Source organism: Myotis yumanensis, unplaced genomic scaffold (genome assembly GCF_028538775.1).
Source record: "Myotis yumanensis isolate MYYU_CA2020_CCGP unplaced genomic scaffold, mMyoYum1.0.hap1 SCAF_9, whole genome shotgun sequence".
Taxonomy (NCBI): domain Eukaryota; kingdom Metazoa; phylum Chordata; class Mammalia; order Chiroptera; family Vespertilionidae; genus Myotis; species Myotis yumanensis.
In genome coordinates, this window is record NW_027223760.1 from 4342249 (window position 1) to 4356595 (window position 14347).

A 14347-nucleotide genomic window follows, 5' to 3' on the forward strand; every position below is an offset into this window, starting at 1 on the left:
CCTGAGACCCTTTGAACCCAAGCAGGCCAATGCTCTAACCACTGCGCAACACTCCGGGGCAAAAAGTAATTTTTTTAATCCTCGCCTGAGGACTTGCTTAGAGAGAGGAAAGGAAAGAGAGAGAGAGAGAGAGAGAGAGAAACATCAGTGTGAGATAGAAACATTGATCAGTTGCCTTCCGTATGTGCCCCGACCAGGAATTGAAACCGGCAACCTCTTGGTGCACAGGGAGGCACTCAACCAACTGAGCCACTCCATCTCGGAAAAAAAAAAAAAAAAAATATTTTAAAATTGATAACAGTTTGAGCAAATGGCATATCAGTTGAAAAGAGAAATTCTCAGCGGTCCTGGAGACCTCCAAGAGTTTTTTCCTGGTTGGAACGAAATTGTCCCAGTCCTTTTCTTAATGCTGTTTATCGGCGAATTGGTGACACCCTGTGCCTTTTGTAATTTTGAAGAACTTTGTAATTATAGCTTTAAATTGCTCCTCAAACAACTCCATGCACGTGTTTAAGAAGCCGAGGAAGGCTTCACTGTTGCAGAGAAGGGCAGCCAGACCACAGGTTGACACACGCTCCGAGGCATGTGTGTATCTCGTCCACTTGCAGAGTATTCTGTTGGGCTGTGGGGGGTGGAATCGTGACTTCCTCCGTGACGTGTGGACATGTCAGCGGTGCGTGCGGGGAATTAAAGCAGTAAATCTTTCTCTGCCTGCTCCCGGCAGGGCCAGCACAGAGTGGAAAATTAAAGCATTTATTCTTTTTGGCTCCGAGTGCCGGATACCATGCTGCACGTCTTCACATACAAGCCCAGCGAACCCGCAGTCCCTGTCAGTCCGCTTCATCACTCAGAATGTCGAGGCTCGGAGAGGGTCAGACTGAGCCGAGGAGAAACGCCAGCACCCTCCTTGGTGTTTGCTTGTTTTACCTTTTCCTCTCACCTTAAATTCTTACGGGTACCTGGCCATCGACGCCTCCTTCCAGGGGTTTTTCTGTCTCCCTGCCACTGACCTGCTTATCGTCAGCCGTGTATTTCTGCTCAGAAATAACTGGTCCGAGCGCACCATCGGTTCCCCACGTCCATTCGCTGGCCTGTGTCTACGACACGTGTCTCTGCCTCGGCTGGAATCCTTTTCTCTATGTCTCTGTTCTGGCCGCGGGATTCATTGAGTGGACTCTGCAGCATTTCAGGGCTTGTAGCTTTTACATACCAGATGGTCAGAAGCCGTTCTCATGGGGAGAAGAGGATTTGTTTTTCTGTTTCTGAAAGAACGTTCTTTACATTTAAACGTGAAAATAAACCCCCTGCTTACGCTGGTGTCCCTGTCCATCTGATGGTTGCTCCTTTGAAAGGTACTGTCTTCCCCTAGCTGTTTTGGCTCAATGGATAGAGCATGGGCCTGCGGACTGAAGGGTCCTGGGTTCAATTCTGGTCAAGGGAACATCCCTCGGTTGCAGGCTTGATCTCCAGTCCTGGTCATGGCACATGCGGGAGGGCAACCAATTGATGTGTTTCTCTCACATCAGTGTTTCGCTCTGTCTTGCCCTCTCCTCTCCCTTCCACTCTTTCTAAAAATCAGTGGAAAAATATCCTAGGGTGAGGGGAAGGGAGGGAGGGAGGGAGGGAGGGAGGGAGGAAGGAAGGAAGGAAGGAAGGAAGGAAGGAAGGAAGGAAGGAAGGAAGGAAGGAAGGCTGGCTAATGTCTTTTCCCTCTGGCTGATTCTCTCTTGGCCAGATCTTTAACATCTTGCCTGCGATGTGCTTAGGTGTGGTTTTCTTTGCACTTATCCTGCCTGGGATTCAGTTCCTTTTGATAGATTCCTGTTTTCTGTCCAGGTTCACCCACTGGGAGATGGTTTGGAGAATGCCCTCAGAAAACCCCACAGCAACTATGGAGCTCAAGTCATTTTTTTCTTTTCTCTCAAGAATTGTAGATCCTGCCTGTGCCACGCACGCTCATGCTTTCAGATGGCGATCCGTGTGTTTCGCCCACCTTGTATCGTTGTTTTCATTGTGGCCAAACTCAGAACTCTCCAGAGCGGATGGCCTCCCGACAGCTTTGGGCACTTGCACTCTGATGCGTGACCCAGATGAATGATTTAATACTGGTTTTCTCTGCTCACAGGTGCCCCTACTGGCTTCCTGCTCAAACCAGTTTAGAAAGACCAGCTAAGCAGATATTTCATGTGTTTTAACATCTGTGCATTTGTGACTTCTCCCCATATTCTTTTCTAATACTTCCTATGACACAATCAAGGTTTCCCAGAGCAGCATCCAGGTAGAAATAGCAGTTGGTTAAAGCATCGTCCAATATGCCAAGGTTGTGGGTTTAATCTCTGGTCAGGGTACATACAAGAATCAACCAATGAATGCATAAGTAACTGGAACAACAAATCGATTTCTCTCTCTCTCCCCCTCTCCTTCTCCCGCCCTTCCTCTCTCTCTCTAAAATAAATAAAAATTTTAGAAAAAAGCAATAGCCCATTCAAACTGGCACACCGTCCCTGCATGCCATAACTGTTAGTTAACAAACAGTTGGATATTTTTTGCAATTCTCGATTACAGGCTGTGGTTCAAAAACTATTTCATCAGTTCATGGTGCCATTTAGTTACCATGTCTGTCCATGTCATCGGATGGACTCGACTTCCTCCTCTTCCCAGTTCTCTGCCAGTTCATTCAGCTGATAGATGAGCTCCCTGCTGTGCTCAGGACAGCCCTGCACGGGCTAAGGTTGTGCCGAGACTAATTAACGAGACCCCCATATCCACAGGCGCCTACACAAGCCATTCTAAGTCAAGGCAAAATCTGTCACGTTTAAGGCACAAAGAGGCACAGAGTTATTAGTCCTGCTCTGATTTGAAGCTCCACGTTCTGTAATTTTCTCATTTCTTTTCATTAAGTTAACAGGGTTTTTAGAATACAGTGAGTGAGAACAGAATTTTCTTTCTTAGTTAAAAAGAAAACAATGAAGAATTTTTCAACAAAATGTATTTCACTGCCCCAACTCCTTGATACAGAAGGGTTATTGTTTTTTTGCTTATTTCTCTTTGATCTTTTCCATTTAAACATAAATTGTATATAATTATAATGTATAATTTTATAATCTGAATTTTTCACTGTCATACATAATGCGCTATTTGTTTTTGCTTTTTTTTTTTTTTTTTTACTGCAGCACAGCTTTCATCATCATACTATTTGATGCCTCTGCTCACTGGTTTACCAATACTGAACACGTTAGTTTTTGTTGTAGATGGATATTTTTCCTTTTTTCAGTATGAGAAAAAAATGCCACATGGATCATCTTTGATTCAGAAATCCTACTCCTAGAATATTAGTATGAGTAAAGAATTGAGAGAGAAAAGCAAGTGCTCAGACAATACGAATATTTTAGTGATTTCAGATACAAGCTGTGGCTCAAAAGCTAACAATTTTTGGTGCCACCAGTGGTTTTACAACAGCACTGATAGCAGGTGCTGTGACTAAAACATAATGGCTTATTTGGCAGCTCTACACGATACTTTAAATTTGCTTTGATTTTTATGTGGGCTTTTTCTGGCTATTAGTGAAGTTGAACCATTTTCCCTCTTTGTTCTTGGTATTTAGAGGATCGTTTGCATCCCTGGACTTGGGCTTTTAATGCACTATCATCTCTGATGCCGTGTTTCCCAGGGGTGTTTCCCAGGGGTGTGCGTCGTGAGGGTTCCTGAGACACCGTATGCGAGTGTAACCTGAGCAGGGGCTGACCCATAAAAGTGCCAATAAGTTATACCTGTCAGGCCTTTTCCTTCTCAGCCTCGGGGACATGAGAAAGTGTGCTTGTTTGTTTTTCTGTTGAGCATACAAAAAACAAATTTTCATTTCAGGGAATTTGATTTAACTTCAGTGGTTTCAAAGGAACTAAGAACCACTGAAAGAAAAATGAAACGCCAAAGTTTAATTATTGTATATGGTTTTAATTACTAAATCAAGTCTCTGTGTATGAGTCTTTAGATACGATAAGAAAAAAATTTTTTTGAAGTTAATTGTTTCAGTTTCATAAAATAACCTCCAACTCCGATATGCCTTCAAATATAATACAAAAGCGTTTTTGCTAATATTGATAAATTCGGTTTTTTCGTCTTTCAAACTTAGAAAAATTAATGTTGAAAATAACTGATAAGATTGGTTGAATATTTTCGTTGAAGGCAGTTTTCTTCCTGACCTGGAATTTAAAAGTATGTGTTGTTTCTCTTATTTGTCTTCAGGTTAAAAAGGCCTTCTTTGCCTTAGTAGCCAATGGTGTTCGAGCAGCGCCACTGTGGGAAAGTAAGAAACAAAGTTTTGTAGGTAAGCAGTGTGCCCCCCCTTACCCCCCAGGAAAATCTGCAACAAAGCAGAAAGCCCAAGGCATTTAATGGGTGCTGATTGGAATTCACTCTAGTAAACATGTTACCAAATTAAAGAACATTCTTGCTTTTACATCCGGATAAGGGAGGGCCGCTGGTAATTCAAAATCATTTCCCTACTTTGATTGAATTTCCTTTGATTCAGCACCTTGTTGTCTCTGGAGGATCTTATGTGCCGGTCGCTGTGAGCCCAGGGACCAGAGTGTGAGGGGGAGGCTGTGGTCAGGCGTCTGTCTGTCTGTCAGCCACCCGAGCTCACGGTTACTCACCCGTGGCCCCTCCAGCGTGAACACCTTTTGACAGGGCAAAGGAAGCATAAAAGTGGCCAATGCCTTCGCTGAATCATTGCTATACTATTAAACCGCTGTGTGACTTACGCCATCTAAACTGCAAAATTCCACATCCTGGGAGCCATGGCAGACCGGGGGTGTCCCCGGCCAGTGCTGTGCACGCTCAGCGCTGCTGTGAAATGGTCAGTTTCCTCTTGCAGTCCTGGCGCCTGGCACAGGGCCGTGCCCCCAGAAGTGCCATGTTTCCAGAGCTGCTGGAACGCTTGATCTTATTTTAAAGTATTTAAAATTATTTACATGTAGCTGCAAGTCTTTTGTGATGTTCTGTAACAGTCATTCATTTCTCTCTCCTTGACTTGCCAAGTACTGTGATTAGTTCCAGTTACTGTCGGGTTCAATTTCAGCTAAATTTGTGTATCTTAGCTTGCTGTAGATAATTAACAGATTAATAGCTTTAAATAATATATTAAACTGTGCTTGAGACGTGTACTTTAGAAGCTGTTCTAGTAACTATTCCAGGGTTTGCCTGTCATTTGCAATTTTTTTGTGTTTTAATCGTTTCCTATTTAACATACAATTCTTTGTTCCAGGAATGCTAACAATTACAGATTTCATAAATATACTACATAGATATTATAAATCACCCATGGTAAGTACCAGAATCCTCATCTGATCGGAGCTGTGTTCTGTGTATGTGTATAGGGGTTGGTTGTGTGTGCATTTAAGATTTGGGGGCGCAGGGGAGAGGTGGTACAGGGGTGGTGCTGGTGGTTGATTTTTCCAAATATATATGATGTGCAGGAACCTCTGTGTAAATCAGTCATATGTTTAAGCCTGAAGAAGGTCGCCTCAGGAAAATGAAAGGCTGTAGCGTCTTTATTCAGCTTTCAGGAGTTACCGGAAGTGGACTTCCATGCGCTGACTTACTGCCTAGATGTTCTGTAGGTTTCACTAAATGTATGACCTGGAACAGCGTATGGGCATGTTGTCATAGAGACGCAGCCTGGACCCTGAATGAAGGCGGCCCCGGCACCACTCCTGTCCGGATGGCTGTCACCAGTGCCAACCTCACTCTCTGAGATGAGAAACCACGGGGCTCGCTTTCATGGCCTGTTGATGGGAGTACAGCTTCATGTACTTACCACAAAATTCTGTAACAAGAACGATATGTGTTCTGTGGTTTAAGAAGTAAAAGTTAAAATGGAAGAAATTTAACTGACATTTTCCTGCCAGTTAAAAAAAGACTGTTGGGGTTCATTTTTGTGGCACAACACCCTGGCCCCTGGCCCCGCTGTTCTGTAAGACAAGAGTGAGAACCCCACGTATGGCCTTTAACACTCTGACTACGTGATTCTACCTGCTTGTTTGGTTTTTGTTGTATTGGGGGAGGGGTTGTGTGTTTTTACTGTTTTTTAATTGAATTTATTGGGGTGACATAGGTTAGTAGAATTATATAGGTTTCAGTTGTACAGTTCTATAATACACCATCTGTATGTTGTATTATGTGTTCTCCACCCCACATCAAGTCTGCTTCCATCACCATCCCCCCCCCCCCCCCCACTTTACTCTCTTCTACCACCCTTACCCCCGTTCCTCTGGTAACCACCACATTGTCGGCTGTCTGTGAGGTTTTGTCTGTTTGTTTTGGTTCATCCCTTCACCTTTTTCACCCAGCCCCCCAACCCCTCTCCCCTCTGACACCTATCAGTCTGTTCTCTGTATCTGTAAGTCTGTTTCTATTTTGTTTGTTAGTTTATTGTGTTTGTTAGATTCCACATATAATCATATGGTAGAGGTTGTTTTTGTTTTTGTTTGCACAGGTGGGAAAGGACAGAATTACATACTTTGTTTCTTTAACTAGTACTATTTAGGGTATCTAAAAGGTAAAAGACAATCCAATAAATACTGTTTTTACATGTAATAGTCAATATTGCTCACTAACTAAATTCCTTCATAAAACGGGAAAATAAGTTTCTTTGTAGGACATAACTCTTAGAAGGAAAATTTGCCAACGACTTTGTAGTTATTTCATATTTATTTCACATGGTAGATCTAATTTCTTACATACCATCAATGCAGGCAAATGTTGATTTTTTCTTAAAATGGTCATCTCTCTGCTTGTGGACTAGCAAAATCACAGAGTATGATTAATAGGTGGATAGATTTTTATTAAGTGCAGCTAATACTTGAGGATACATTTTTTTCTTCACATTTCACCTCATTTTCTTAACTCATACAGAAAAATGCTATTGTGAAAGCTATGGTTTATTTCATTTTCCAAGTATTCATCATTCATATATAAAAACAATTTATTTTTACATATTGACCTTTTATCCTATAAGATTCACTTACTAGTTCTAGGAGCCTTTTTGTACATTTGTCAGGATTTTTTCTATGCACATAATAATGTCTGCAAATACCATCAGTTGTACCCTATTGAAAAGCCTTTCTTTTTGTCATAAAATTGTTTTACTGCCTTAAGTATGGATCTGTGGCTATACTGCATTCTGCTCCATTGTTCTACTTGTCTATCTCTTGTACCATAGTCTCTTGGTGACTTAAATAAAAAGCCTGATGGGCCCTGGCCAGTGTGACAAAGTGTTGCAGGTTCGATTTCCGTCAGGGCATGTACAGGAGGCAACTGGTCAATGTTTTTCTCTCACATCAGTGTTTCTCTCTCTCGCTCTCTCTCTCCCCCTCTCTGCCCCCCCCCCCCCCCGCCTTCTTCTCTCTCTAGAATCAGTAAAAAACATATCCTTAGGTGAGGATTAAAACACACACATACACACACACACACACAAACAAAAAAACCCCAGCCTGCTGGTATTATTGAAAGTCTGTAGATCAATTTAGGGAAAATTGGCATCTTAACAATATTGAGTCTTGCAGTCTGTGAACATGGCATTTTTCTTGCTTTATTTCATTGGCTAGCACTTCCAGTAGAGCATTGAAGTCATGAGAGCAGGCCTCATTGCCTGTTTCTCATCTTAGAGGGAAAGCATTCTGTATTTCACTGTGAAGTATGATGTTGGCTATAGTTTTTTCATAGATGGCTGTTACCATGTTGAGGATATTACTTTTCCAGGTTTAATGACAGTTTTTATCATGAATGGATGTTGAATTGTGTCACATGCTTCCTCTGTATCTACTGAAATTATATTCTTTTTCTCCATTCTCTTAGATACTGTTTCTTCAAATATTTTCCTGTCCCCTCCTTCCTTGGGGGATTACAGTTAGTCAGCTGAGACTGTTGTTGTGTAGGGGTTTTTCAAGTGTGTTGTTTTTTCTTTTTAAGTTAGAGATGCTAAGGATCTTCTGTTGTCTCAGAAAGAAGGAATGAGTCTATATGTCCATGTGTGCTTTAATTTAAAGCATATCAGAACTTTTCAAATTAACCCTTTGAGTGCCAACCAATATCCTAGGAACTATGCTAAAATTGCCAAGGCATTTTTGCTGATTTTGCAGCAGTTTAGGAAAAAAAAATATGAATCGCAAGTAAATGAAGTTACATATTCAAAAACTTAAGGAAACCTTTACTACAAAATCTGAGTAAACTTCATAAAATCGTAGCACCTGTAAAAAATTAGGCAGATAAATGCCAGTGGTCAATTTTAGAACTACAAACATTCGGCATCATAAGTAATCTGCACTTAGGTGCCATCTGTCAATAAAGAGTGAACTACTAAGTCTGCTTACCTGAATGTGTTCTGCAGAAATTTAGAGAAAGCTGGCAATAGTAAAGCCATGTTACGAGCCTTAAAGACATTGAAGTCATTAAGGTCCCTGAAAATGGCTGTAAGAAGAAAACAAAAAACAAAAAAAGAGTGAACTACTAGCATCTAACAGTGACACTGCAGGAGGAGCGCGGTAGCGCTCCCGGCACTTCTGGCGAAAGACAGGAGGAGCCATGCTCCCCGCACTCTAGGGGTTAATGGAAATAGGTTAGACTTGTTTATTGTGTTTTAAATTGACAGAACATTTATCTTCAGAGAAATGTAGAGCATTTTCTTTCTCATTTGTATTTCCAGCATTGAATCGTCTTGTTTGCCCCTGCTGAATTAGAGGATTCAGCAGTATGATGAAATGTTTCTTATATTACATTAACTTTTGTAAATAAGAATTTTTTCTTATTTTCAGGTACAGATTTATGAATTAGAGGAACATAAGATTGAAACATGGAGGGGTAAGTACTGTGGGGTATTTAAAATATTTTACTATCAGAAAAAATGTTCTACTTCATATATGTTTTAATTTCACAGATCCTTCTCTCTCTGCTTAATGATAAAATAAATTGCATTAATTAAAACATTTGTTTATATCTTAGTTTTGATAGTATGCATCCTACTGTGTATATTACCCATCTGTTTAATAAAAATGTATAGAGAACCTGTAGCAGGTCTTTATACTAAACCCAGGAATGTGAAGATGAGTAAGCTAACCAGCACCCACATCTCTGCCCCCAATGGAGCCACCATTTCAGTATGAAGTATTACCCCCCCAAAAAAATTTGCCTTTGTATGGAAAATGCACCAAAGGAATGCCTAAGATTAACAAGAGCAAGGATCTGTTCTTATTTAAAGTTAATAATTATTTCTTTACCAATTATGGAGAAACATAGAACAAGTGAACCTTGAACTAGATGATTGGGATCAGATAACATGAAAATAATGTCACAATTGCTTCGTTTTGTTTGTAACATTGAAATTCACCCTTTATAATCACAGTACCCTTTCTGAAATGGGGCCATTTCAAGTTGCACAGTTGTGAAACTGTTCTGTGTCAGTGGATTGGGGGGGGGGGGGGGGGCGGCAGGGACGGTCAGCAGGAATGCCATAGAGAAAGGACTGGTGGGAGTCACTGAGGAGGGGGCCTTGGCAGGGTGGGGGGCGGTGAACTAGAGAGAAATGGAGGGACCAGTTGAAAGAAAATTTTGAATTTAAAATTGAAATTTCGCTTGGTACTTCCCATAATCCACTTGGTATGATAAGCAACCTTTGTGCCTAGCTGTGAAATGTGAACATTGGTTAGAATTCTCTAAAGGCTAGGGCAGTGGTCGGCAAACAGCGGCTCGCGAGCCACATGCGGCTCTTTGGCCCCTTGAGGTGGCTCTTCCACAAAATACCGACTCTTCCATAAAATACCGACTTCTGCGCATGGGCCCCAAAGTTTCAGTCGCACTGTATGTGCGCGCCCACACGTGGTATTTTGTGGAAGAGCCACACTCAAGGGGCCAAAGAGCCGCATGTGGCTCGAGAGCCCCGGTTTGCCGACCACAGGGTTAGGGAACTGTTAATTCCATGTGATTTAGAAGTTTCATTGCATGGTAGATTTGATTTATGGTGGCGTTATCAATCCAAACTAAACAAAGCCAGCATGGGATCCATATCTTAGCACTGCCTATTATGATGTGAAAATGCATATAACTTAACACCAAGACAGTTACTTCTTGTCAAATTCTACTGTGTAAGTCATCTTAGACCAGGTTTAGGCATATATACGTTTTAACATCACATGGTTATTCAGCAGGAATAACAATGTCAACACACCCTTTAATGCCTTCTGTATAGAAACCTCAGTGAGTTCATTAGTTGGTCTTTACAAAGAGGATTTCTACACTAGAGAGCTTCCCCGGGATGCAGTGAATTTTGAGCATTAGTTTGGTAAAATCAAACTTAATAACATTTCGGGAACAAAGTCTGTTTAGCTTATATTTTTTAACTTAGGAAAATTCGTTCTGAAGGACTTCGTTCATGTTTCCGCCCCTGAAGGTGGCAGTATCCTGGCAGCATCTAGTGCCCTCTGCTGGCCTCGCTTTTATCAGATCTCTTGACTTCTCATTTTTATAGCATCTCTTGTAATACTATTTTTAAATGTTTAATTTGTCCACAGAGGCAACATCCAGTTTGAGAGTTACTTAAAATGGCCATAACTATAATTAACATGATAGTTTTCAGTCAATGAAATTTGGTTTGGGTCGTTAATTATTATCTATAAATTGAAGGGTATTTTAATTTATATAATAATTGCAAACAGCAAATATGTTACTAATTACATCTTTTCTTTCTGTAAATACAGAGCTTTATTTACAAGAAACATTTAAGCCTTTAGTGAATATATCTCCAGATGCAAGGTAAACTTGGGCCGTTTTTCTCCTTTGAAAACATTCACTCAGATCCATCTGTTTTGTTACGATGATTGATTGGTTAATAGATTTTTCTTATCTAGATAAGGGCCAGCCTCCTTAATTCCAAATATTAAATTCAGTAAGTCTAGAGATAATAAAAATCACAGCTTCTATTGATGGAAGGGATTGATCATGGACTAGGGAGCTGGGCATACTAAGCAGTGTTAAAATCCAGGTCACCTGTAGCAGAAGTCCTGTAGGGAGCTCATGAGGACTGCAGGCTCCTGGGCTCTGCCCTACCTGTGGAACAGTGTGTGGGAGTTGCCCAGGAATGTGAGCTTGCTGACGTGCTGTGGAGCTGAAAAGTCAGTCTCTCTCAGCCATCGGTCCCGAGGGGGCCCGGAAGAAGGGCTGCCCTCTCCAGTCTTCCAGCCCAGACATTTTTTTACCAAGCCTCTGCGATGGCTCTCGTCCATTTCCAAGGTATATGGAAGCATTCTTAACTCTAGAACCACAGCGAGAAAAAGTGGAATGTTGATTTTTAGTATTTTTATTTCCAAATCCCAACAGACACACCTACCATGCCTCCTGGTTGGCAGTCACAGGAGAGACCAGAGCTGCACAGAGTGGCTGGCCCAGCAGGCCTGCCCACCCCCACCCCCCTAGCTGCCTCTGCTGCTGGTGGTGTCACCCGTTAGCTTCCCTGGGAGTTGGCGTCTGTCATTTCTCAAATAAAAGCAGTAAATGTGCTTCTAGAAAACCGCCAGAGATTTGTAGCTCACACTTGTGTTTGAGATTTATTAGCACAGATTGTGGGGGGAGAAATCAGAATATTTACCAAGATCTCCAGTTTAAAACTTTCCCAAACCACTGTTACAAGTCATTCAACCTCTTATGATTGTGATATAAAAACACTGGAAATGCTTTGAAAGCAGGGGTGGTCCAGAGCTTTCTAATTTGTCCTGAAAGCCTCCTAACAACTTTAATGGCTTTTCCCACAGCCTCTTCGATGCTGTAAACTCGTTGATCAAAAATAAAATCCACAGATTGCCAGTTATTGACCCTATCAGTGGGAATGCACTTTATATACTTACCCACAAAAGAATCCTCAAGTTCCTCCAGCTTTTTGTAAGTAGTTTTTAGTGTTTCTAAAGACATAGCTGCATCTACTTTATAACTAATTTACTTCAAGTAAATTGGGTCCTGTTGCCCTCCGTAGCAGAAATCGTTAGTTGTGAGGTCTCCATTTCTAAACTTCAGTTTCTCAACTTACTGCTATTTGAATTGTACATTCTCAAACGTTGATTCCAATTAAAAAGTATCCAAATAATAAAAACACTCGGAATTCTCTATTTAAATTAGAATATTTTATCACCTAAAATATTCTAATTTGCAAGTCAGTCTAATTAAGGAATTGCTACACAAGATAAATTGAGCCAATATTTATAGCAAATTGCCTTATGCTGCTTTATTGGGATCATGGTTTTGGAAACATATATTCAAAAAGAACTGTCCCCAGAATTAGCTTATTAACGGCAGCCCTGAGAGGAAAACCCAAAGCAAATAAAATTTTGGCAAGAGAATAATACCATGTTGGTCCAAATTAGGGCTGTGTCATCTGTAAGTTTTCTCAGCTGCATTTGGAATGAAATGGTTTCATCATCATACAAAACTTAGACCCTCTTCGGTCGGCAGGTTTCAAAGAGGCTCAGAGGGACCGAGTGTTCCTCTGAGTGTAGCACAATAGCCGTGCTAGGAGAATAGCCGAATTTAAATTTGTCCTTTTAATGATAGGCACTGAATTTGATTTTTTCCTGTTAGGACATGCACTGAGTTTGATGTTACAGGCAATTGGTCAGCCAGAACCAGTAGGCGGCTTCATTCATGGTTCAGGAAAGATCGCTTGAAGAGTCTTTTTTTTTTTTTTTTTTTTAAGAAGTTACTAGACATCAACAATGTGCCTCCGATTAGCTCTCCCATTCCTTACCCAGCTTCAATAAGGCAGAGGATGGCACTCTGGAGTGGGGAGCACCGCCCACCTCTGCTGGACAGAGCACCGAGGGTGCAGTCACTGGGAGAAACTCCTGTCCATCAAACCAGTACCATATTTTAATAGTTTACGTGGAAAAGTAACACTCTTCATGTTTAAAGTAATGCCAAGGAAGAAGGTAGGAAGAAGAGTCATTTACAAGGAGGCATGAGGTTTGGTAGAAAGATGGTCCAGGGAGGAAGAACTGGGGACATGTAGGTGCTACGTTGGTCAGACCTGACCTCAAGTGAGCTGGGAACAAAGTCACCTTCGCAGTGAGCTTTCACAGGACGGGGGTGGGGCGGGCATGAAAGGCCCACAGGCCCGAGCCCAATTGACCCCTTCGAGACAGCATTTTAAAGCAGTTCTAATCCCAAGAGCTAAATACTGTTAAGCATTTACAATAAGGTAGGCACTGTCCTACGCAGGTCACATGATGAATCTAATCCTCACCACCCCCCTCTCAGGTAGGTATTTTTATTAATCCCGTTTATAAGTGATGAAACCCAGCGAGGTTGAGTGACTGCCACCATCACTGCTGGCAGGCCGACCAGCAGCCTTTCTCAGCCGCTGCTTCCCCCGACCCCACCCCCGAGGCCAGTGACTGCGAGGCCAAGTGGTCGGTTCCGGCACCTTCCCACGGCTTTGCTGCCTTGGGAAAGGAGCAGCAGTTTGAGACGGGCCTCTGGTGTTTTCTCCTCTAATAATACTAGAGGAGGTTGCCTCTGCTGGTACTGCCTTGTATTTGGGCCAATATGGTAATTAGAGCCGTGCTAGGAGAATAGCCGAATAGCTAGAGGTTTTCTGATCAAAATACAGAACTTTAAAGAAGTTTCAAAACCTGACTTTCACTGAACTGTGAGCTCATTTTCTGAGAAAAGGGAGTGTTCCCCTTGGGGACATTGGACCGTCAGCCGAAGCGCACAGTATGGAACGGGTTATCCTGCATCACCACCGGCTAGATGACCTAATAGGGCTTTCTTTTTCTCTCTAAATTTCTAGGAGTCTCATGATTTGAATATTGATGAACTCTTTGACTTGAACATTTTGTTTCTTCTAATTGTTCATCTTTCCCGATAATTATAAGGTACACCAGGAGGATGGAATCAGCTACACCCTGTATAAAAGGTGGACTTTTGAAACCATAGACCCTATTTTGTTTTAATCGCACGTGACCCTAGACTTCTCTCTTCTGACTTCTCCCTCCTCCTCTAAAACAGCCGTGAAAAAAAGAAACGTTAACTATTAAAGGATTTTTAAATTCTGTTCAGTTGGCTTGTCCTTTACTCCTAGTAGACAAAAACTGGAGTCCTCCAAAGGAGAGTTGGGTATGAGTGGAGGCGATGGTGTGAGGACGAGCTTACAGCTCGGACGGCCACCGTCAGACACTTGGGTTTGGACCTGTGTGGGTTCTAATAACTATCACCTAGTGAGGGCCTAGGAGCAGGGGTTTCCCACAAATACTTACAAATAAGGATTCTTGGTGGCTTCTGGGCCTTAACTTCCAAAGAGACCTGT

The 14347-nt window shown here is 41.9% G+C and overlaps 1 protein-coding gene and 1 non-coding gene across 6 annotated transcripts in view; both read left to right on the forward strand.

The window, feature by feature from the left end:
- PRKAG2 (protein kinase AMP-activated non-catalytic subunit gamma 2) overlaps positions 1-14347 on the forward strand; it is a 222088-nt gene that overhangs the window by 198153 nt on the left and 9588 nt on the right. For all 5 annotated transcript variants that reach the window (XM_070423630.1, XM_070423628.1, XM_070423629.1 and 2 more), the window contains 5 exons: positions 4246-4327; positions 5267-5325; positions 8814-8859; positions 10752-10806; positions 11802-11928. In XM_070423630.1, coding sequence (XP_070279731.1) covers positions 4246-4327; positions 5267-5325; positions 8814-8859; positions 10752-10806; positions 11802-11928 — 369 coding nt within the window. The remainder of the gene's footprint in view (positions 1-4245; positions 4328-5266; positions 5326-8813; positions 8860-10751; positions 10807-11801; positions 11929-14347) is intronic.
- Positions 8349-8477, forward strand: LOC139017118 (small nucleolar RNA SNORA33). Its single transcript, XR_011472793.1, has one exon. It is a non-coding gene; the product is annotated as a small nucleolar RNA SNORA33 (small nucleolar RNA).